Source organism: Lonchura striata, chromosome 8 (assembly GCF_050655825.1).
Source record: "Lonchura striata isolate lonStrDom1 chromosome 8, ASM5065582v1, whole genome shotgun sequence".
Lineage (NCBI taxonomy): Eukaryota > Metazoa > Chordata > Aves > Passeriformes > Estrildidae > Lonchura > Lonchura striata.
This window is the reverse complement of record NC_140710.1, coordinates 17,275,980-17,300,454: the sequence shown is the minus strand read 5'-3', so window position 1 is coordinate 17,300,454 and position 24,475 is coordinate 17,275,980. Positions and strand designations below refer to the sequence as shown.

The 24,475-nt window shown below is 40.2% G+C and overlaps 2 protein-coding genes across 15 annotated transcripts in view; one reads left to right on the top strand and one right to left on the bottom strand.

The window, feature by feature from the left end:
• The window catches only part of LOC110468229 (very-long-chain enoyl-CoA reductase), a 27,024-nt gene extending 12,732 nt beyond the window's left edge, over nt 1-14,292 (bottom strand). For 3 of the 12 annotated variants that reach the window (XM_085586501.1, XM_085586499.1, XM_085586500.1), the window contains exons 1-4: nt 12,544-12,756; nt 11,207-11,290; nt 788-838; nt 239-290 (exon numbers count right to left, since the gene is read on the bottom strand). In XM_085586501.1, the coding sequence (XP_085442627.1) occupies nt 239-290; nt 788-838; nt 11,207-11,290; nt 12,544-12,741 (385 nt within the window). In that variant the 5' untranslated portion in view covers nt 12,742-12,756. Of the gene's footprint in view, nt 1-238; nt 291-787; nt 839-7,308; nt 7,461-8,602; nt 8,685-9,167; nt 9,373-10,063; nt 10,202-11,206; nt 11,291-12,543 lie in introns of those variants that run through there. The other 9 variants (XM_085586503.1, XM_021525941.3, XM_085586502.1 and 6 more) reach the window with 6 other exon arrangements.
• Nucleotides 12,088-24,308, top strand: GCLM (glutamate-cysteine ligase modifier subunit). 3 transcript variants are annotated; one of them, XM_021525955.4, is made up of 7 exons: nt 12,088-12,318; nt 14,870-14,935; nt 16,621-16,705; nt 17,442-17,498; nt 18,770-18,972; nt 20,567-20,681; nt 22,360-24,308. In XM_021525955.4, exons 1-7 carry the CDS (start codon nt 12,199-12,201, stop codon nt 22,527-22,529), a joined length of 816 nt encoding a protein of 271 aa, XP_021381630.3. In that variant the 5' UTR covers nt 12,088-12,198; the 3' UTR covers nt 22,530-24,308. The 3 variants fall into 3 exon arrangements, with proteins under 3 accessions (XP_021381630.3, XP_085442636.1, XP_085442637.1); XM_085586510.1 differs by having other exon boundaries at nt 12,271-12,318; nt 16,568-16,705; XM_085586511.1 differs by lacking the exon at nt 12,088-12,318 and adding an exon at nt 12,471-12,727 and having other exon boundaries at nt 16,568-16,705.
• Nucleotides 24,309-24,475: the final 167 nt, after the last annotated feature.

Here is a 24,475-nt window from a genome sequence, read left to right as displayed (position 1 = left end):
AAGGTTTTTATAAATATTTATTAAACACTAATATAGGTGATAATTACGCAGCAGAAAAAATACAAAGCTGTATCAGGATAGGATAAAATAATTTTACTGAAATCTCACTGTGATCACATTCATGTGCAGGTTATCAGCATTATGTGTGAGCATATTAAGTTTCAAATTATGTAGTTTTTTCCTATTTATGTACTGGATATTCTGATAGGATGTGAGCTGCTGCAGAAGTTATACTCACATAATTTATGGAACATCAATCTGATCTCTCTAATTGTAGCATTTGGTTCCACCTAGGCAACAAAAATATTGTAAATATAAGATGTAAGTTTTGAAAGACAACTACTAGGTGTAAGACTATTGAGCCAAATAGAAATGTGATTTAGACAATGTAACTATTTCTTACAGATGTCTAGCCTTGGCATAAAGGATTCAAAGAACTGACAGGAAAAAGGCAGGACAATTTTTGACACCTGTTTCAGAGGCAGCTTCTCTAGCAGTGATCAGGAGTTACTACTACTACAGCAGAGACAATTTGATGGCTTCTGAGTACCACACAACTTGCACCCTCTTAGTAAAGCAACTGAAGTTGTCCTTTTTGCCTAAAAGCTCCTTCTGGAAAAGAGTTGAAATACACTGTAGTAAGTATGAAGTTTGCATAATCATTGCAAGTGGCCAAGGAATGGCTACCAGTAGATGAAATACCCTTCATAAACACCAAATTTTACTTAAGAAAAGTTAGTAACTTCTAAAAAAGTCACCTAGTCTTTTGAGCAGATTTTTGTTTTACCTTATCTAGGAAGCATAGCTGTTTCTTTGTCTCCCAATCAAGGATTTCCACCTGAGAGGACATAAAATGATAATTAATCATTATTAGCTAAATAATATTTAAATAATATGTAAACTCTTAACTGATTCCCACATTCATAATAAATGTGACTCTCAGAGTGGGACACGGTTTTTCTCTGATCTGTGAATTGAGTTAAAAACCTTCTTAATGTTCTCAAGAGACAGCTTCAATCACCAGTTTCCAAAAACACTCAACTTGGAAAAAAAAAAAGCCAAATGAATTGCTTTCTTGGATATATTCAGTAGCAGAAGTAGCTAAGTTTTTGATCAAAAACGTGATTTGGGCTATTTTTTTATGCTAGAGCAAGTGGAACAAGTAAGGGGTAGAAAAGTTTCACAGGATTCACTAAGGAAGAGTACTTTTATGATTCATAACATTATGAAGAGTTTAAGAAAAATTTTAAATGTGTATATATATGCATATAAGCAAATATTCTCAGTACATATAGCTTGAAGATTATTGTGTATTGTTTCCAGAATATTTTAATTGCAAGGAGAGTGGAAAATATTGGTGGATATAATGAACAAATGCAGCTAAATATCTGGGCTTCAAAAACACTTAAACATTTGTTATAGGAATAGTGTTACTCCTGCCTCTTCAATCACTTGTTAAATTAACTACATATTAGCATTTTATATTCCAAGCAGAGGTTTAGCTACAGCTGTGAAAAGGAAAGAGCAGTTTATTTCCACAATCAAATGACAGTTTGGCAAAATATTATGATTTTGATCAACAGTCAAGGGAAAAGACCCCAGACATTTCAAAGCCCAGTTGCAGCAGCTCCCTAAACCTCATTGCAGTTGTTGGGATTTTTATATAAACATCTAGCATTAATTATGTTTGGTATTAACTGGCCAAGAGAATAGATTAACATTAGACTTTAAATATGATTCCTCACTAAAAATAGGAGTCACAGTCCAGTATCTTTCTCAGAGGGTTGCTTTGAAGAGCTCATTTGGTTGGAGTATCTTATTTCCTTGTTTCACTTGTCCCAAAGGGTTCTTCTTCTCGAGTCACACCTATCAAATCTGATCTCCACAAGGAACACTAATGCCGTGGTATTTTCTGCCTGTGCATTGTAAGCTCTAACTGGGACATTGAGGGAGAGAAGTGCCGTTCCTCTTTTGTGATATGTAACAAGTGTGTGATGGATTGTTAGGATTTGTTTTCCCTTGGTTTTTTATATTTAAAATAATACACTTTTCCAGTTTTAATGTCTGTTTGTGTGAAATCTCCATGGGAAAGCAAATGAAGTGGATTCCTTTCCCAGAAGACTATTCTTGAAAGACATCATCCTGACACTTGCAGTCCACAGAACAAGTACAGGGCAGGGAGGAGGCTGTACACCACTTTTTATCCCTTCTGATGCCAAGTTTCTACAAGGACCATTGAAACCTTGGGTGTATCTCAAGGCTCTTTTGTCAACAAATACCATTGAGCTGCCTTGCAGACTGCAGCAGTGCCTACACTTTTAGTAGTGTCCTTCCCATCCCATACCCAACCCAAATATATATATTTTTTTATCAGAATCTCCCAGGGGCAGTTTTAATTTATGGCCCCCAGTGGTTGTATTAGAGCGATATTCTGCAGGTCAATTACAGTGGTTTAAATATCTTTCTGCCACCTAAGGTATTTTAGTTGGGTTATTCTTGCTATGCACAAGACTAGACCGAAAATTACAGAGTTTTTCTTTTGCTCTGTGGTTTTCATGCGAGTGGCTGTAGAGAAATCTCTGTGAGCCTTTAGAATCAGTATGGGAAACAAACAAATAAAGCTTGATTTCACTGTTATTTGGTTCTGTTCCAGCACAATGCTTTCAAATGCCAAACTGTCGTACTTGCCTATACTGGTCCATGCAAATACCTAAAGGAAGCTTATAGAGATGATGGATCCAGACTCTTACAGAGATCATGGTGACAGGGAATGTATCTGGATGCAATAGGAGAAAATCCAGACACAAGGAATTTTTTTCATCACAAGATAGGCCAAATATTAGAAGTTGCTTAGAGAGGATGGGGAATCTCCATTCTTGGAGACATTTAAAGCTAGACTGGACAGGATCCAATGCCATTTAATCTGCATATATCTGCTTTGAGCAGGAGTTTGACTTCATGATTTCCACAAGGCTCCTGCAACCTAAATTGCTCAATGATTCTTTTTTTTTCTTTCTCTTCAAACATTTTATTTACTTTCAAGATCTAAGCAAATATCAAATGTTCTTTCCCTTTTCAGAAAGATGGATGCTGGAACAGCTTTCAGTTCCACTCCAGTCCACAGCAAATTGTGCAGCACCAGAGTGAAAGCAAGGTGACTGTTTCCTCTATCACGCCTCTTAGATTTATCAGAACATCCCCCAGTGTAGGTGTTCCCTGCACAAGGAACAGAAAAGCCTGATCCAAAGCAAGAAATGGTAGTTCCTGAACATCCTGGCCAATCCCATGAAGCAGCCTAGCACTGAACACAGTGTTTCCAGCCTTGAGGCACAGCACCAAGGCAGTTAATGCATTGGCTGGCAACAGTTTTTAGACACCCGGCAATCTGTTCTTGGAACACTTACTGATGGGTATCATCTCTTCTAAACATAAATCCTTTGGCTCAGAGAACTTTAATTTCATTGTGTTTTCAAAGCATTTAGCACAATAGGACACCAACTGTTGGCCTGCATTAGTGCAGTAAGACAGTCCATTTATTTGGTGAATTTTTAAAGACATTTTAAAATACAGCTTCTCTGAGACTACTTAGAGTAGAACTTAATCAATAGGCAGATTTTTAGAAGACATTAAAAACTCTTTTATAAGTGACTACAAATATTTGATGTTTAGAAGACATATTTCTTCAATTGCATATGGATTGAAGATTGATAGTGTAATTAGTAAAAGAAAAAATCTTGATTATTAATGTTTAGATCACAGACAAGTTGGGGGCAAGCAATAATCAATACACAATATAAGCAGAGAAAATTCTATTCAGCTGTTAAATTTTTATCTGGAAAATAAAAACTTAAAATAAAAGTATTCATAAGGGGAAAACAGCTGAGCAAAGTGTTTAAAAAGTTTTTAAGATGCAGTGTCTCTGTAATAGGATTACAAAAACATAGTCACTTGAATTCCTGCTTTAGCTATAGCTAAAGTGCTAAAGGATCAGCAGATCTTCAAAAATAATGTGATAACTATTATGGAAATACTGACACATTTATCATGTCTGTGCATCTTAGAAGTTTAATTTGAAACCATTTGTAATCAGTAAATTGAGTAAACCTGAGTGAGACTTTATAAGCACTGACATAAGCATATATTGTATTGATTTATTTTTAAATTACTCAGATTTTCAAAAAAAAAAAAAAAAGTTTATTTCACAGTATAGGAACCAACCAGTCTGAGAAAGAGCAATGCAGAATGAATTCTCCCTGAACTGTTAAATGCTTACATAAATCAGTTTATTTGAATTTAACTCTAAAAAATTAATCCAGTGGTTGCCACAGTCCAAACTGTGGCAAACTGAACCTTTCTCAGCATTTTTCCTATAGAATTATTCATTTTCTCTATCTCCTTTGACTTTTCTTTTATTGTTTCTGAAGGGAGTAAGCATGCCTTAGTGTGATCTCACACTAGGGCATATCAAGAATAGTTTTTTCAAGTCAAGAGTTAAGCCAAAGGGAGATTGCTGTAAGTGTACTTAGACTGAAAATTCTGTTTGTACTACTGCTTTACAATTGACTATCAGTCTGAAGCTTCTCTTGCACCAAAAGATACAAACTGTTGTAGAGGATGGGTCTAAGGATCCATCTAGAACTAGTTTCTGAAACAGCCAGCAGCAGGTGATTTAGAAAAAGTAATAAAACAGGGCAAGAATGTAGTGACTGAGGGAAAGGGAAGAGACAATGATTTTGATTCTCCTGCACTAGAAGTGCTGCCTATGTATTTAATAATTTTTCATGGATTTCTTTCTTCAACGAGTATCCATTTGCCTCTTAAACCTGTGTAAACAGTCCTGAGGCAGGGAGTCTCACAGCTTAGCCACATGCTATGGGAGGAATTCCCAAACCAGAACCAAGGCAAATGTTCTGTGGAGTGCTGAACCTTATTCTCTAAGCAGTCCAACTACACAAATCCTTACTTCCAAAGCAATGGCTCATATTTAATGAGACTAGAATCTTATTGCATTATTTTACTGTGTATAAAGAGATACAGTGATGCCCATACTCAAAGGGTTTTCTAAAATGAATTTTCACTTTTGTGGAATTTAGATTTACAGGTTCGCAAGAGATACTCTAGGTATTTACTCCTCAGCTTCCTAAATTCTGCTCTTCTACAAGCCAGAGAGCACCAGTTTGACCTGTGCTGACACTCATACTGCATTTTTATTTCTTCCACCTGTTTCTGATTTGCTAGTTAGACATGCTCTCATCTAAATTCCCAAGGATATTGATCCAGTAAGCATCTTTATCCCAAGGTCAGCACAATGCACAGCATTTAGATTCTTTCTGGATGAAACTAAACTGTCAGCAAAGGAGATGATCTAGTTCTTCATGCTTTACATGTAAAAGTTAGATACACTGCCAGGAAGTGGGAAAATTGCTTTGGAATGTCTTTTGCCATTCCCCATTTCTCCCACAGGCAGATCAAAAAGTACAGCCAGGAGAGGAAAACAGTGAAAAGGGTTGTCTCCTACCAAAGAGAAAGCCTGAATTTCTGTCTGGACTCCTTTTATCACTGCTCCCTTCCATTGTAATTCTGTTCAGTATTTCTCTATAGCAGATGCCTTTTGGGATACCACACAGTAAAGAGATAAGAGTTGAAGTAAACTTGGATACCCTGATCAAATTGTCCTATCTGACCTTGGAGCTGGGTGCCTAACCCAAACATATAGCAAAACCCAAGTTGTTTTGTAGACCTGGGCCTAAGGATGGTAACAGGTAGAGCTACAAATGCTCATCCTTCAAAAAAGTATGGATTCATTTATATAATTGACAGAGATAAAATGAGTCAGCATAAGAACAGTGAGGAAGGAAAAGGAAGGTCTATTCATTTGGTGTGGGAGGCTGATTTATTTTTCAAGATATTAAAAGTTGTTAAGGCCTTCACAGCAAATTCTGGCTCTTAAAAATCTACAAAAACTTTTCAGCTTTTACTACTCTGAGATCTTTCAGGAGGAAACACAAGATGAAAAGGAACATCCACCAGTTAACACTGACTTGGTGCATATTTACTTAGGCTGGCTAACACAGAGCTGCATGTTGCCAATTTCCCAGGCATACTGAAAAGTCACATCATTCACTGAGTATCTCTGTCACTATGAAGCACATTGGAGTGCCTCCATCTGAGAACCTGAGCCAGCTTTGACTCAACACTAAGTAGACATCCAGGTTTTCCAACACCACTGCATAGCCTTTTCCTTGTGCAAGAGAATATTCACTGCCTTGGGGCTTTAGTTTATGGTTATTTTCTACAATGGCAATATTCAGGCAGAAGAGTTATACAAATTCTTTGTAAAATCACAATCATATCTTTGTATCAGCACTGTGATTTGCATTATCAAACTTTGTATGCTTTTGACGTGGAATTGAAGAAATTGAAGAGGTTTTATTTTTCTTTGTTTTTTACCTAGCAGCATCAAGGATGGGTTTGTTGTCTTTTGATAGCCCAGGAAGACTGGAAACCCTGGGAATTTTAGAGAGCTTATACAGACAGGTGAACTTACAAAACTGGTAGGGTTTTTAAAAATATACTTCAAAGAACCCCATTTTTTTCCTAATATAAGACTTCTAATTTCAAAAGAAGCCTTCAAATTCTGAGTAGCTCTATGTGCTTCCTGCCAATGAACATTTTACTATCATCTTCTATACAAAATTAAGCTTCTCTCTCAAGCTTCACAGAGAAAAAAACCAAATTGCTGTCTTCTAAGTAAAGCAGTACAACTGAAGTGTTGGTGTGGGGAAAAGTGGTGAGAGAAGAGTAAGGGATAACGTTTGCTCTGTCATCTCATCTCTTTCTGTGATAATAATCTTTAGTGTTAGTTGTGAAAACAGAGCAGATGTCTTCAAACAGCAGGAAAATTTTCAGTTGTCCCTTTAAATGACTGTTCAAATATCTCATATGTGGCCTTGTCTTTCTGGCAATTCTTGGAGGATACAGCATCTTGACATGTTCTGCAGTGTTGCTTTTAGCACTTGCTCTCAGTGCTCTTACTTGAGGCTCTAGACAGCATAGTTCTGAAAGGGAGAAGCCTTTGTAACAGGAGCTGTGACATCTCAGCCATGCCAGCCAGACAGCAGTCACCACCCCCCTTACATTCAGAGGGTTTTCATCACAGACAGAAGAGGGAGGGACCTTTAAATGCCAACAAGGGGGGCCAGTACATTATTGCTTTTAGACTGTACTGCACATGTCAGTTCAATCTATCATCAGGGAGTGACGATTCCAAAACATTTTTGGGTATCGCTACTCACAAAAGGCACTTACCACCCAAACTAATTAAGGAAGCAAAAGTACAACTGTGGCTCTTGAGACACTAATTTTCTACAGTATGAATATATTTGTTCAAGGATCTTTCCTCTAAGAAGTCAGAATACCATTCCATTTTCTTTATATGAAATGCTTTTGAAGACCTAAACCTGTCAAGTAAAAAGAAATGGTACAATTCATTAGTCTAACTTCAGAAATCTACTGGAGACATTTACATCTGAGCATGTCACATAGACATCCCTCATATGGAAAGGAGGAAAAGAGGCACTGTTAGGATAAACGGTATCATAAGCTCTGAAACAGACTTCAAATAGGTCAGAAGAGTTGTTCTCTATGCAACTTAGAGAATTGAGCACTCCTAAAGAACATTAATCTAGATACAAGTCTCTGTCATACATCAGTCTTTGGAGTTGAATCTCCTCAAATTATCAGGTGCAGTATTTTCAAGCATATGCATATTTATTTATAGTTGTCCTTGAAAAGCTTCTTCTAAATGATTAGTGATAAAAAATTAGGTGAAAGAAGAAATAAACCAACATCAGAAGTAAACATGACAGTTTGGTGATTGTGGAGTAATTTGTGATCCTTATCACCAAGCACCACAGAAGAACAGTAAAGGGTAAATGGTTTATAAATGTGTAGGGGAAAGTACAAATTTATACAGCTCCTCAAAGAGAGAACGCTAAAGTTTGTAACAACAGTAGAGATTCTGCCTGCCCTCCCCAGGAACTACTGAGAGAAGTCGTACACTCACCTTCTCTCTTTACATAGCTCAGCTTTGAATGTGTGGTAGGGAAATGCAATTCAGGATTTAAAGTCAATGAATTTGTAACAGAAAACAAATCAGGGAGAACAGTGCAGAAAGCAATAGGGAATTGCACTGCTAGTGCTACTTAGGCAGTCTTTGTCCACATCCTACCCCTGAGACAGCCCACACACTGGATGAGCTGGGCAACTCTGTTTCCACCCATTATATGCTATAAAAAGGACAAAGACATACAAGTAAATTCATGAATCATGCTGAGTTTGCTTTAGTGTGGCTTAAACATGGGATATTGATTTAGGGCTCAAAAGACCTGGATCTCCTGCTATTGTCCTGCCTACCAAGACTGAGCAGGTCATTCAACTTTTGTGTGTTTCCCCATCTGCAAAATTAGGTAACAATAATGATGTCTGTGCTTTTGAGGTCTTCTAGTAACTAATGCTCTTCAGGAGTTCAAATAAGTCTGAGGCAGAAGAGCAAAGCTGAAGTGACTAAAGGCAATCAGGAGGGTATTACACATGTACTTACTCCTGCATTTGGATCGCACAACAGTTTGAGTTCTACCTCACTGGTAGGAATCCATGAGGCAGTAAAAGCTTGGTTGTTTTTCCTAAAAAAAAAAATCCTGGGAAGTTAACACTGCTGAGGAAAAAGCACAGTGCGGGTACCTACCTCACACCCAAAAGAGCTATAGGCATTTTATTTTGCTGACTTGTGACGTCTGGATCATTTTTATATCTTTGAAAAGTAAAACCTGAACTTTTAGGTCATGCTGAGTTACTAAAGGAGTAGATGATTTTCAGATTACTTTGGATTCTATTTGTGTTATAACAACAACTGCTTTGTAATTTTCACGGGAGGAGGAACATTCCTCGTCCTGTGCATTGTTTTTTGGTTTTTTTTTTTAGGTAAATTGAGATTGAGAAACCCAAGTATAAGCCTGCAGAAACACATTCAGGATTGCTGTCATTTAGCTTGTACAGACCTGTTTTTGTAATACAAGCCACACTTTAGATTTTTTGTATTAGCCAGCCTAACTAATTCTAGCAAAGATTCTGTGGTGTGGCTGTTTATGTAAGTGATGAGAAGTTACCCTTGAAGCTCCCCAGATGCACGTTACTCTCCGCTTTCTGTAAGCACAAGGAGCTGATGTACTAAACTCCGCCCGGCTGTTTTTCATTCCCCACTCAAGATCGAGCGCTCCGTGCTAGCAGAGACCCCTCGCCCGTATCCGCCGGGCAGTGTGCGCCGCGGGGGGAGCCGTCCTCTCGGCCAGGGCACCAACTCCCCCGCCGGCTCCCCGCCGCCGAGCCGAGCCCGGCCGAGCCGGCCCGGGGCGCTGCCGCCCGCGGCCACGCCTGCACCGCGCCGGAGGCTGCGCGGGACGGCTGCCGGCGAGGTGCACAGCGCCTGGCGACGGGGTTTTCCGAGAAGTTGGGAACAGAAGGTGCCGAGAACGTTCCTCGCTCTCTCCGTAGGGCTGGGACGCGCTGCCAGAGCCAGCGCAGGCTGCCCGCGGTGCTGCCCTAGGCAGGACCCGCGAGAAACCCAGAGCCATTGATCCGGCGCCTCCGCGGACCGCCGAGAGCGCGCCGGGAAGCCCGGGGATTCCCCCCGCCCCGCTCTCCGGGAACACGTCCGAGGAACACCGGGGACGCGGGGATCAGGAACGGCCAGGGGAACGTGCCCGGGGAAGGATAGGACGGGACGCGCGGCCGCCTCTTTTGCGCCCTCGCCCCGATGAAATCCCCGGGGAGCAGCGTGCTCCTCCGGGTCCCTCTGCCCGGCTCCGGCGGCGGTCACTTCCCTCGGCAGACTCGGGAGCGGATGGCTCCGGCTCCCCGGTGCTTCAATGCAGATGCAGGGGAAGAGAAAGGAGCCCGCCGGGATCCCGGGCAGCCCCGTCCAGCGGCGGCAGGATGCTGCGGGACCTGGCCCGGGCTCGCCTCGCTTTGGCCGCCCCCCGCCCCCGGCGCCGCCCGCACCCACCTCGAAGAAGCCGGCTCTGCCGCCCATTCTGCGGGCACCCGCCGCGCCGCCCCCGCCGCCCGCGGCACCTTCCCGGGGCCCCGCGCTGCGGCCAATCAGGCGGCGCCCGGACCCCCCGCCCCGCCGGGCCGGGGCCGCTGCCCGGCCGTGCCGGTGGGCGGCTGCTGGCAGCGCTGCCCGCCCAGCGGCCGCGGGGCCCGGGCAGCCGCAGCAGTGCGGGACCGCCGGCACCGCGCGCACGCCAAGTTCTGCAGCTCCCGGTGTTCAAAAACTGCGGGAGAAGAACAATATGCAGCGGCCGCTGGGAGTGACATTTCATTCAGAAGGGTGATTTATTTTTCTTTGAGAATTACTGCAGGAAGTAGTTTTGTTTTTAAAGGGCTGAAGTATCTTAATGAGATACCTTGAAAAATACAACTGATGATGAGGTGGAAAACATCCTCCTTTATTTTTCTTGATAGTTTACCTGATGTTTCAGGAGTGATTGGACTGACAACAGAACTCTGCTGAGATCCTTTCTCCTCCCGTGATGTGTTCCTGCCACTGCTGGAGATTACATGCGTGGCATAAAGTAGTACAGAGCTGACACTGTTTTTTCTCCACCCAATCTTCATTGTGTGATATCTTTTCTTTAAGAGCAAAGTCTACCAGGCTACAAAGGAACATCACTTTTTCGCTGCCATAAATTTCCATTAGACAGAAAGATTTATGCTATATACTGTTCGAAATCATTCTGCTACCTCCATGTTTAGCCTTCTTGCACGGATCTATAACCATCAAAGCTACTGAAATATCAAATAATAAATTTCACCAAAAGAAAAGGCCTCTACTGGAAAGCCAGAAAGCTGATCAGAAAGCCCTAACAGGATGTTATTCATTATCAGTGTAAATATGGGCAAATATAGAAGCATATACTGCTTCACAAGCTAACCCCAAGACTGGAGTATTAACATTTGAATCAGGTTAGACATTCTGGATTTTTATGCTAAAGAAAACAAATAAAATTATTGCTTTTCCAAATAAGCTGGCATCTCTTTCAGTACGTTTCATTTCCACGTGCTCTGTAACCATATAGAATCATGAAAGCGCTTCCCAACATGAAAAAATAATCAGATCACAAATATAAAGAATATTTAAACTAACCTTCTGTACCAGAAAGTGATCAGGCAGTGCTTCAGACTGACAGAAGTTATGCAAATTGGTTCCCTCTATTAGCACAACATGCAGCTTGAGGAAAAAAATATCTATTAGAAACACAATGCAAATTGCCAAGCTGACTGCAAAATTAGAATTTGCGGCTCATTTGTTCCTTTTAACTGGAGTTACAGGAGAGAAAAACCACCACCCTCAACTCTCCAGGACAGAAGGGTTTTGGTTAAAGTGTGGTGTTCCAGAAGCCTCCTCATCTAAAGAATGAAAATACCCCTAAACAACAATCCTTCAGGATTTACTCGGTGTGTCTTCACAGGAACCAGCTGGTGTAAAACTGGAGTACTGCCCTGACATAGTCCCACCCAAATGCAAACACAGCCAGAAGGGGTAAGCATTTGGATGCTCGGTGTCTGTCAACGACTACCTGTTACTGGAACGCGCCATGAGCACAATTCAGAGGTTTCCTCTCATTTACTGAGCCTGCACAGCAGCCACAGCCCGGCGCGGCCGCGGCTCGGGGGTGTTACCGAACCCGGGCCGCTGCTACCGGGCAGCGCCGCGCGTGCCTTGGGCGCGACGCCGGCTGCAGGTCCCGCGGCCCCTCGGGCCGGAGGATCCCCGGGGCCGGAGGATCCCCGGGGCCGGAGGATCCCCGGGGCCGGAGGATCCCCGGGGCCACAGCCGGCGCGCCCGAGCCCGGCGGCGCCCTCAGCCCGGCCCCGCCCCTGTGCCCGGCCCCGCCCCCGAGGCCCCGCCCGCGCGCTGCCGCCCGGCGGCCGCCAGGGGGCGCACGCCCGCGGCAGCCCCGCGCCCTGAGGCAGCGCGGGGCGGGGCGCGCTCCGCTCCGCGCCGCTCCCGCCCCGCCGCCCATTGTCCCCGCGCCGCCCCTCGCCCCGGTGCCGGTGCTGAGTCACGGCCGGCTCGGCGCTGCCCGGGGCCGTAGGTGCCGCGGAGAGCCCGCCGGCCACCGCCTGAGCAGCGCCATGGGGACGGAGGGCGCCCGTGCCCTGCTGGAGCGCGCCGGCACGCTCACCCTGCAGACCGGCAACCTGCTCAGCTGGGGCTGCCTGCGCAAGAAGTGCCCGGCCACCCCCGGCGAGGAGGTGAGGGGCGCCCGGGGCTTCCCTTGGGGCGGCTCGGCCCGCCCTGGGGCCCGGGCCGGGCTCGGGGAGCGCTGGGTGCCGCTGCCCGAGCGGCTCCGGAGCGGGACGCGTTCCGGCGGGGCCGGCGCCCGTCGCGGCGAGGAGGGACCGCGGCTCCCGAGCCATCCGCTTGCCGCTGCCCCCGGGAGGCGCGGGATGGGAATCGCAGAGCAGAGTTTTGCTTACTTGCTTCGGTCCGTTCGTTGCGTTGCGCCCTGTTGGGAGGTCGGGGCCCCCGTGCCCCCGGAAGCACTTTGCCTTGAGAAGGAGCGAGCCCAGCCTTCTGATCCGGGAATGAGCGATTAAAACACTTGCCGATTTAAGTCCTGTCTGTAATGGCAAAGGGGATCCCTTGTATTTCTCTAGTAAGGTAAAAATATGCATAGATATGAGCTTGCACTACAGATGATGAAAATTCTCTTTTCTAACCCGAAGTTAATTTAATTTCTTCATAGAGACAGGTCTTGGGAAAAGTAGCAGTCATCTTTGAAGTAGAGAGCTGTCATTCTTTGTAAAGAAGTTGAAGAGAGCTTTTTAATCTCACTTTAAAAGTATTACCTTTAGCGGCATGTGTCAATATTTGGAGCAGTTCTCATAAAATGTCTGGAGATCCTGTGGGCATGAACTTCAGAACCACCATATTTGTTGTTTCACTGTGACAAAGTAATCTCAGAATGGTCAGTTAATAATGAGAAAAACTGTGAGTTTGGCTGATTATTGCTGTGTAGTGACACTAGTGATAACCTAGAAGTTGGTTGGTTGCATATTAATCATGCACAAGTGGAAGAAAGGTGGCAAGGAAGATGATGTAACAAGAAGGAAGAATTCATCATACTCTTGTTTAGTTGTCATGTGGTCATAATGTGACCACATAACATTTTATTTGGCCTGGTTGCTTATTAAACATTCTGTGATCTGTGTGAAATGGGGCTGGATTCTGTAACAAAGACATAGCTGTGTCATGATGGGCACCCTTATGTGGGTAGCTTCTGGAGGGCTGTTAAATAAAGAGTGGCCAGTGTGCATAGCTAATAGTTAAGGTACTAAAATTCACTTGTTTACAGAGGAATCTTCTGGCTTTCCAGAGTTGCTGTGCTTCCAAAAGCAAATAATTGGTATCATTTGCCATCAGCTTTAAACCCCTCTCTTTGGTGTAGTCAGTTCTCAGTGGCAGAATGTAAGCCAAAATTTTGCAAACCGTGAATGCCAGAGTTAGGGGATGCAGCTGTGTTTGGAAAAGCTGATCAAAGCAGTGGAATACGCTGCACTTTGCACATGGCCTGAGGGGAAGGGTGTGGTGTGCTTTGGAGTCAGAGGCTGGTGCATAGGAACCGCAATAAAAGTATGTCCTGTGACATTTGCAAAGCAGCAGCAAATAAAAATTTAGTACTATGTCACATGCCCTTTGAAAGGAAAAGATAACAATATAAATTGAATCAAAATAGATTTAAGAGTTATTTTATTAAAGGGTTATTGTGCTTAGCTATTTACTGGGGTGGTCAATTTTTGCCTCTGGGAGTTTTTATATTGTTTTAAGCAATGGAAGGAATATATAGTATTTGTGTTCACAAAGTATTGTTCCTGTATTGTGTCTGATATCAGGCAGGGGTGCTGACTTCTAGTTTGTGCATGGTATTAGAGCTCTCTGAGTTCGGTGTCATAGGAGATGGCTGCTTACTGGTACACAAAGTAGGTATGCCCACAGTTATAAAATACACTGTGGAAAGTAAAGTAAAGCAGCAGCTGCTGGAAGTGCTCCTACCTATGGCAGGTGGCAGTCAGACAGTACCTGTACTTAACTCCTGAGATGGATCAGAGGGAAGCTGCAGCTGCACCACTGGTACTGTATAAAATTAGTTAGCTGATTTAACAGTTATGTCTCGCTATGTTCAAGAAAGTCCATTATCAGAATCTTAGTCAAGTTTATTCTGCATCTGTGGATAAAGGAAAAACGTAAGTGTGGGGAAGGATCTGTAGGTTCCCCCTACAGTGATGCAGGACTTAAAAATATTAGTGGTTTTGCTTAGTGGAGTAGGTAGGCAGTAAATGGGTAGGTCTGTATGCATCTTAAAAAGAGAAGTAATTAATACAATGAGTATTGAGTGGTTGATTGTAAAATCTCATTTCTACAGTGTCATGGCACTTACACTCTTATCTGACTACTTTGTAACTGAAGAATTTCTGCGCAAAAAACCCGCAAACCCAAAAAACCCCAATCCACCCCATATCTTAGTTCTTGCTTGCTTAGCATTGTACTTTCCTTTTAAGATGGCATTGGTGTGAGAAATAACTGAAGTACAGTACTTGTATTACTGCTAAAACTCTGTGGAAGAGAAGAGAAAAATACGTAAGCTAGTTAGAGCAAGTTTCAGATAAAGGCTATGAAGGAAGAATCTTCTGTGGGGTGGTGTCGTTAGTTCAGCTGTGCAGTCTGTCCTACACATCTCTGTACTGTTGTGTTTGTGTGTGGCTGGAACATACCCACACTTCAGCATGAAAAAATGTTTTGTAGGTGCGGGATTGCATCCAGAAAACACTGACTGAGTGGAGCTCAAAGGTTGGCCAAGACCAAAATCAGGTATGCATCTTACCCATGTTACATGTGAAACCAAAGACATAGAGAGTCAGTTACACTTCTAAAACTTATAGTAACTATTAAATTGCTGTAAAAGTATCTACAGCTCCAGATACCTTGAAGGAATATTTCTTAACTCCCCTTCTTTCCTTAATGTTTAGTAAATTTGAAGTAAATTCCTAATGTGTAGTAAATTAAGAAATGCCAGTGTAAAGAGAGAATCCTGTTGATGGCAGATAAGACAGTTCTTGGCAAAGTAAAAGCAGTGGGCTGTAAGGTTTTAAATTAATTACGAGGGCAAGTAAAAGTAAATAAAACCCAAGTATTAGAAGTTTGCTAGTATGCTTGTTAAAACTCAATGGAGAATTCTCTGAACTATGGGGAACACAGATGGCTGAAGACCATCCAATTTGGAGGGCAGCTCTGAAGCATCTGTTGTCTCAGAAATATATCTGAAGATGTCAAAGTGGCAATTTTTCCCTTAAGAGCTAAAGACTTCCACATAAGTCTTAAAGCCACAGACATGAACATCTGACATGAAGATTTTGCTGTATTTGCCCACTTCTGTCACTTTTGCTTCTGAAATTCAACACAACAGTAATAGGTCCTCAATAAATTTATTATTTATTCTGTGAAATATTAGCGTGTTTCAGGAAAAAAAAAAAGGTACCCAAAAAACAATAACAAGAAACCTTTTAAAGAACTTTCCTGATTGTTTCTTTGGGCTTTGTTACCAGTTCTTGTATAATGGGGGCATCAGCTGCACGTTGTTACATTCCAGACTGAATTGTGTGAGGCATTATTGCTGAGTCACTGAGGAACTAATGACTGCACAAGAAGACAACACAAACACTTGTCTCTGTCCAGTGTAGCCACCTATTTAAAGTAGATTATTTAGGGTAAGCTAGGTTTTACTGTAAGAACACATTACCTTGCATAATTCCAAATTCTCATTAATTATATTGATATCCAGGAATTAAAAAAAAAAAAGTTGTGTTGTTTAAAATGCTGACTGTATGGAGTAACTCAAAGGCTCACTTGAGAATCTTTTGGTAACAGCAAAAATTAGCAAAGCCTTTTTTGCTTGGGGCAGTGTTGAATGTGCCTTGTAATACAAAGTCTGATGTAGGTAAAACTTAAGGAAGTCACCCTGTCCCAGCTGACATGAAATGTAAGCCTACTCCTAAATGAGGTCAGGGAGTGAAATAATTACTGTTTTAAATCAGTATTTTACAGCATTTTCATTGTAGGTTTTTCATAAGCTTCACTGAAATGACAAAATATTTTTATGCAGAGATGTTCCCATCCAACTCAAACCTCCTAATTCTGATTTTCAGCTGGTCATGGGGCTTTTTTCAAACAAGGTGCTTTGAATTGGCACAGCAGTCTGTTCATATCATACAATCAGAACTACTAGAACTACTAAATCTTATTTTAGTAATTTGTATTTTCTATATTAGGGTCATATAGGGCCTTTCATATATCTTCATTATTTTGACATCCCCACAGTGATCAAGAAGCCTTGGGTTACTTGCTTTCTGTCTTTGCATTTTTCTACTGTTTTTGTTTCTAACTGTAAGGCACTTGCTTTTTTCTTTTTCTTTTTTTTTCAAATTTCTTAAAAACATTCTTCAGGAGCTTACTGTCTCCTCTTGATGTTGCTACTAAGTTTCATGTACTTACTACAGGAAGCACTGGAGGTTCTGGAATGTTCTGTAGCTCAAGCTATAGAAAAAATAAATCCTGAAGAAAGGGATGAGTTGAAAGTATCAGGTAAGAACATAATCAAAAATCCAGTGGTATGGAAAGGTTTCATATGTAGTCATTAATAGATGGGGTTTTTTTGCTCTTTTTTATAAATGCAGCATCAAGTTACACTATTGCACACTGTTTTTCTTAAACATTGGCTACGAAAATATTGAATTAGTATTTCAGATTTTAAAGCAGTTCAGCATTATTCTAGTTTAACTTACACCACCTCAAGATGTTTTAAATGTATTTTGGGAGTCTTTGACATTTTTGAAGCAAAATATTACAGATAATACTGGAATTAAGAAATAGCATTGGAAGCACGTTTATTTGCATAATTTTTCCAGGTTGAATTTGATGAACTTGAAGGAGGCAGTCCAAACTAACACTAGTACATTTTGAGTCTCAGTAAGTTGTGAAGAAGTCTGTTTGTACTATTGCATTTGGGATTCTTGTAGAGGTTGTCACTGTTATTGCTTTGTGTCTTGATGTTTTACAGCTTATGACATCATCTAACTGGATGATTTCTTGTTCTGAGACTGCACAACGTCAAAATTAAAGAGAATGGTGTCTTTATTGGGCAGTCATCTTTCAAATAGTTGGATTTTTTCCCAATTTTTTAAGTAACTGGTGTATATTTTAAAAATCTTTTACCCAAAAAATCAATTAAAAATTAATAGTGCGTATAGCAAAAGTAAATGGCTGTATATTAGTAATACCTGGCTTGTTTAGTTATTGATTCCAATTTGTTTGAAAATAGCAAAGCTTTTCATCGTTGGATCAAATTCTTCATCGATCAGAGACGCAGTTGACCTGGGTAAGTGTGGAACTCAAAACTTAAGTTAGGATATCTTTTTTACTCTAGAACTTAGATGGGAAAAGTTCTAATGTTATTTCTAAGAGGTGTATTTAGCTGCTGTCACAAGTATATCCTGTTTTCCTATTAAGAGAGACTTGGTTAATCAAATCTGTTTGCACAGTAGTTCAGTCAGTTAACTTATTAAATCAGTCACTGTGACCTTGGATCCACAAACTCAAATCTGATTCCTTGCTACAAGCAGGAGCAAGTTTCTATTCTTTCACACAAAACTTGTTAAAAAGTAAATCGCATGTCATGTTTTAATAGCAGTGATACAGCCATTCTTGCCAGTTCTTGTTAGTTTTATTTAACATCATGAACTTCGCTACTGACTGCACAGTCTTTCAGAGATTATTTTGGAGATAAAATAATGCTACAAGTAGCTGGTGAAATAGTTAGGTGTTACTGAAAATGCCATACAATGTCTTTGCATAAAGTTGTGTTGGCCTTATGTAGCAGTAATTGTGAGCAGCAATGAACTTCACTATTTAGGAAGATTGTTGGGTTTTAAGGTTTAAGGGGTGACCAAAGAAGAAAGGGCCAAATACCATTATTCTCCATTGATATCCCAGTTAATAGCTTACTTATTGTAATTTTTATCACCATTTGTCAAACATACAATAATGGACTCCTCTGCTTTAAGAAGATAATTACTTTAGCTGAGTAGTTCTACTCCATTTGCTGTGCTTAAGAGTCCTCATGACTTGCATTTTTCCTAAGGCTCAGTGAGACTCCAAGACTTGCACTTTTCTCTGGCAAATTAAATCTCCGTATTTGGTGTGCTTTTAGTTTAACTCCTCACACATATCACATAGTTTTCCTAACCTATGTCCTGTACTTGAGTAATAGTTCAGAGTGAAAGCTACAAATTTTAAAAGAAATTGAGAGTCAAAAAATAGAGAATTGTTTGTCATTAGTGTCTTTAGAGGAAAATACAGTTTTAACATTAAAAAGGAAGAAAAAGCTTCATGCTTTTGTTCATTTTCTGTTGGTTTTGTTGTTTGCTTTCTCAAGACCTACAACTCAATCTTAGTCTTCAGCTGTATTTTTGAATCTTTGCTAAAAAGGTTGTATTATTATTCTTGACCACAGATGCACTCAGAGTTTCAGATGGTGAATGGATAACTAGCAGAGTGAAGCAGGAGGTGTGGTTTTTGCTAAATTTGAAGAGTCATGCTGTTTATGTTTGTATCTGACATGATTTTGCAGTGTCTGTTGTTTTTCCTCAGCATGTTCTGCCCTCGGAGTTGCTCAGTTAGACTCAGTCATTATTGCCCCACCTCCTGTCGAAGATGGAACTAGCCTCTCCTTGGAATATTTGCAACCTTATTGGAAAGAACTTGAAAGCCTAGTTCAAAACAAAAAGATTGTTGCTATAGGTACCTCTGACCTAGATAAAACACTGTTAGAGCAGCTGTATCTTTGGGCACAGGTGAGAACCAACTTCTTCTCATAACATTTCTTAGGACAGAGTAACTGCTTGCTTTGTTGACTGACAAATTGTCACAAACTTGTGTTATAAATGGTTTTATATATAAAATACTAATTAGCCCTCTTACTTTCAACATTTTGTGGATGGTCATAATGTTTAAGGCAGGGGAGGCTCAAATATGACTGTTGTTTGTTCAGTGATTTTATGTACTGACCAGAAACAGCTGGAAATCACAGGTCTGTTCAGAAGCAGGTTCTTTGAAGTACTGATAGTTTGAGGATTGAAGTATTGAAGGTTTTGGATTCTTGTATACTTAGGAAGGAGTACAAACAGTACTCTTTAAAACCTTCAGATTTATTCCAGGGACTCTGAAAATGTAGCTGTTTTCACAAACAATACTCTAAAACCTTCAGATTTATTCCAGGGACTCTGAAAATGTAGCTGTTTTCACAAACAATACTCTAAAACCTTCAGATTTATTCCAGGGACTCTGAAAATGTAGCCATTTTCACTTTAAGCTGTGTTACAAAGGAAAGGATTTCCCCTTGGAAAAATTTTGCCTTAGTGTGAAGCATAAATGTAAAGAAGAAGAAGACAGGCTCTGAATTAAATGGCACAAGACTTTGCTGTCCAGAGTGACTAATTCATAGCACCATAAAATAGGTTGAAAGGTCATTTAGTCCCAAGGCTCCTGTCATGGGCAGGGACACTTTTCACTAGACCACCTTGCTGAGAGCTCCATCCAGCCTGGCCTTGAACGCTTCCAGGGGTGGGGCAGCCATCCAGTGCTTTTCTGTGCCTCAGCACCTTCACATGGAAGAATTTCTTCCTGATGCCTAAGCTAAACTGCCTGGTTTTCTTATCACCATATGCATTTGCAAAAAATCCCTCTCCAGCTCTTCTGTAGCCCCTTTCAGGTACTGAAATGGACTCTTAGGTCTCTCTGGAGCCTTCCTTTCTCCAGGCTGCACAATCCCAACTCTCTCAGCCTGTTCCCATAGGAGAGGTGCTCCAGTCATTTGATTATCTATGTAACCCTCAATGTTTATGTATGCTGAGAGAGGGCAATTGCATGATTTAATCACCACCTGCTTGGTGATCATGAATGCAGTTTGTGAGGAGAAAATCAGTGGAAGAGCATCCCTTTTAACTTGATCCAAATCAAGCAGTTGCCTGAAGGCATGGAAGATTGCAAATTAATATATCCCTAACAAAAATGGTTTTGGATTTTTTAGTTTGAAGTCTTTTTCAAACTGACATCCCTATAATGCTTTTACTAGAAAGGGGGAAATAAAGCTGCTACTGTTTTGGGAGCACAGCAGACAGAAAGCTAGAGTGCAGTGGGTTAGCACTCACCTTGCTATGGCAGCACCTGAAGTGAGCTTTGGGCTATGTGCTGCAGGGAATTGCAGGTGTGCAGCTGCCTACACTAATTAATCATGCAGAATTAATTAGCCTAGCTCAGACTTCAAAACAATGGTCAAAGACAAATTGTTCAAAGCAAAATTTCTGTTGTAATAGAAGGCATGAGGGAAACAGCTAATATAAGTACATAAGTATTTTTTTCCTTATAAAAATATTTTGTTACTCTCAGGTGAAACCAAGTAGTAATCAGGTGAACCTAGCTTCCTGTTGTGTGATGCCACCTGATCTCACAGCATTTGCAAAAGAATGTGACATACAGCTGCTAACTCACAATGACCCCAAAGGTAAGACTTTGCTGATTAAGTTAACAAAAAACTTGTAAATGCATTTATTCAATAGAAAATCAGGAATAGTATTTTCCTGAACTTCAAAGTGTGTTGTATTTGAGGCCTGCCAAGGATTCTAGAAGTCTCTCCTTTATAAAATCCTTCTGTTAAGTTACTGCTGTTGCTTCCTCCCCTCCCCCCACCACTTCTTGAAACAGTCTTGCAGCCTTGGATAATTTCTTGAAATACTTCTAATCAGAGAAAATAAAGTAAATAGAACAAAAACCTCCTGAGAAATTTGTAATATGTTTATTTCTACAAAATATGGAATTAAATGTATTGCTGAAGGCCAGTAAATGATAAATGAAAATGTATTTGCCTGGAACTTGTGAACAAAATTACATAGAAATGTTAATGGCCAGTTGATTTTTGAGTTGTTTGGTAATATTAGATGTGTAAAGTTACTATGCTTTAAGTAGGATTCTTTCAAAGTCTTGACTTCAAAGGACTTAAAAATTCTTCACTTTTTTAATGCAATGATTCATTTGCTAAATGAATTAGAAATTGGAGGCTTTCCTTTGAGCTGTAGAACTGAGTTACCAGCTTTCTACAATATTCTGGGATATAACATTAGTTTCTCTCAAACATCAGTCTTTCTTCACTTAACACCTTAAAGTGTTGGACACCTTAATACCTTGTTGGAATAATAAAAAGTCTTAAACAATATTTAGTTAATTCCTTCCCTGTGTTCTTGATTACAACTAATTATTCATGATGATACTTTTCCTTCCTTTTCCTTTCTTTCCACTTGATCCCAAAGAAAAAAAGTATGTGAAGCATTTATTTTGAAGTATATACTTCATAGTACCACTGTTAAAAGTAATGAATTTCATCAGTAGCAGGATTTACCTCTTCTCTGGCAGCATACAAGATGAATTTCCATTCAATCTGACATTTCCCATGTCCTCTGAAGTGCAGATGCAACTTGCATTTTAATAAATAGTATCCACTGAGAGTCATGAAATGAAGGAGAAGATGATTTGATAGAAAACAGCACAAGTTATGATTCCTTTGTGTTGTTTGTTCAGCTTAACTTTTCTGCAATAGTCAGCTGAAGAGTATCGAGACTGTTTTTGGTGAGCACTCCTCACCAAAGACAGTGTTCTCTTGATGAACATTCCAGAGGAAACTAGGAGGATTTGTGCTTGCCTTATTTTGTTGCTTGGTGGAATTTAAGCCCCTTTTTCCTAAAGCTTTCTGGGCTTATGGTTATTATGAGCCCAATTATGGGAGATACTATAAATATTGACTTTGCAGTGACTGCAGAGGCAATTCTAAATGCTTATTACTTTGCTGATTTCAGCCCTATAGTTGCTTTACTCACCTCTGGTTTGTCTAGCTAGCTTCTCAATTTAAATTTTCTTTTTCTCCTCCTAATGACTCTGCTGATTTCCAGAGTCTCAGTTAGTTTTGTGGGAAACACTCAATGTTGCAAAAAAGTGTCCTGGAGATTTATTTTGTAATATGCAGGTAGGTGCTTTTAACCTAAATGCATTCTGGAAGAGTGGATCTGAGGGGTATATGGTGCCACTTAATGTCTTGACTATAGGAAAAGGCTTCTATTACTAAGTGTTGCTTTTTTGCAGCTGTTTACATTATATTTATTTTAAGCACAAATATCCCTTCTTAACTTCAGAATTACTTTGTGAAGCAAGTTTCCAAGAAGTTCTCCAGGAAAGCATCCAGAACATGAAAGCAGACAAGTGGATTCCTTTATGGCTTCTGCGATATTCAGTCATTGTTAAAAGCAGAGGAATTATCAAGTCCAAAGGCTATATCATACAAGCTAAAAGAAATGCATCTTAAAACACTGTCTTTTTTTTCTTTTTTTTTTTAAAGGCTGTTTAAATTTCTTTGGGATGGGGGAACATTGCATTTTTCATAGATTTTTACAGCATTTATAACGAACTACCAGAAGTTGTAATTATTTCAGTTTGATGTCAGTAGGACTGTCTGTAGTGTTCTAGTACTGTTTTTCTTTCTTAACTATTGATGGGGTCATTCAAAATATGGAATATTTTGGGACTTTTTTTATTGAAGTTATCTACAGAGTAACAGTTTAAAATAATATTATTTTTATGACCAGTTCACTGTAAAAATTATCATTATATTTTAGCTGCCATTAGGTAGCATGGAGAAACATATATTTTTGTTTTTTTAAAAAACAAATTTCTCTTAAATCATACTTACCTGGTGAATACGCATTTCAAGCATTCAAGGACTAGCTTTTATAGAAAATTGTCATTTTTTTAATGATATGATACCCCCAAAAAATTAAGCTGGTATCTCATTACTTGATATGTATATATAGGCAAGTCAGCTGTTTAATTTGTGGGTGTGGGAAAATTGGTTTATTTTTAATAGAGTGGAAAAGACTCCTATAATTTAGAAGAAAATTCATCTTCCAAATTACTTTCTGATTGTTACTTGAATTCTTTCTTGCTTCTTTGTGCCTCGATATGCTTCATTTAGTGTTTACACAAGTGTGATGGCATTTTTACTGTTTGAAATAGAAAATGTATTAATAGTGAATGTTTAAAACAAGATTTTAAAACAAGCGATTAAGAAATCTGTTAATCAAAAACTGAATTGTGCCTGTCTCCTTCTCAACTGTGGCTTGATTTTTTTTTTTTTTTTTTTTTTTGATACTTGTGAACTACACAAGCAATTAGCCAAGTAGAAGACAGTAAATGCTGTTGGCTGTTCACTAAAATTACTTTTGCAGTTGCCTGGGAAACCTGTTGCTTGAGTGCCACTCAGGAAAGATGAAGCAGGGCTTAGCCTGAAGTTAGGTGTCTTTCTGATTGGCAGCAGCTTAGCACATTGGCTTTTTAGTCCAGAAAGATTGCTGCAGCTAAGGCAAAGCTTTTGGTTTAATGCAGTCCTTCCTGTCAAAAAGGCCTTTTCCTTTCCTTGGCCTTTAAATAAGAGTAGATACCTAAAGTTCAAGTTGTAGTTTAGCAGGAACTTTGATACCAAGTGTCTAAAATAGTAAATTACATTTCAATTTCAGACAGCAGCATAGCCTCATGCTGGTAGTAGTAATTAACTTTGTTGTACATATTTTGAGATTTGGACTCTAAGGGAATGAATTTTCACCAACATATCTTTCACATTCTTCATATTGGCAGCAAGTGGGATTTGAATGCCAGTAGGCAGTATCTGGAGTGTCAGCTTCCTATAATCCATTCCACTATGTTTAATGATTAAGGTTTTTCAAGGTACCTTAGTCCTCAAATACTGTATTTGTAGTGGCAAATAGCAGGAAACTTACTTGGCGTCTTCGATTCTTTTGACAAACAAGAAAAACAGGGAATTGAAACTAGTAATGGATCAATAAAAGTTTGGATTTTTTCTCTTAATAAAAATGTAGTGGTTTCTTTTTAATGTTGGGCCAATGTGCATCAGAGTTAAAAATTACATTAGTTTAATTTTAAACTTCCCTACTACTTCTGTATTGTGTGCTTATGATTTAACCACCACCTGTAAGCGCTGTCTGTATGTGGCTGATTCTGTGTCTTATCAGACTTGTGTGCTCAGTTTTTTATATTGAAATGCTACAAAACAGGAACTGTGCTAAACCAATGTAAAGGCTGCTCTAATGGGATGATTTATTTCCTTTCTGTAAACTGCAAATAGTTTGCTTACTGTAGAAAAATACCCTTTAAGACGTGGTATTTCTAGAGTCATTAATAGCATAACACTCTATCAAATTACCACATTATCTCATTCGTTTGGTTTGTAGCAAGACG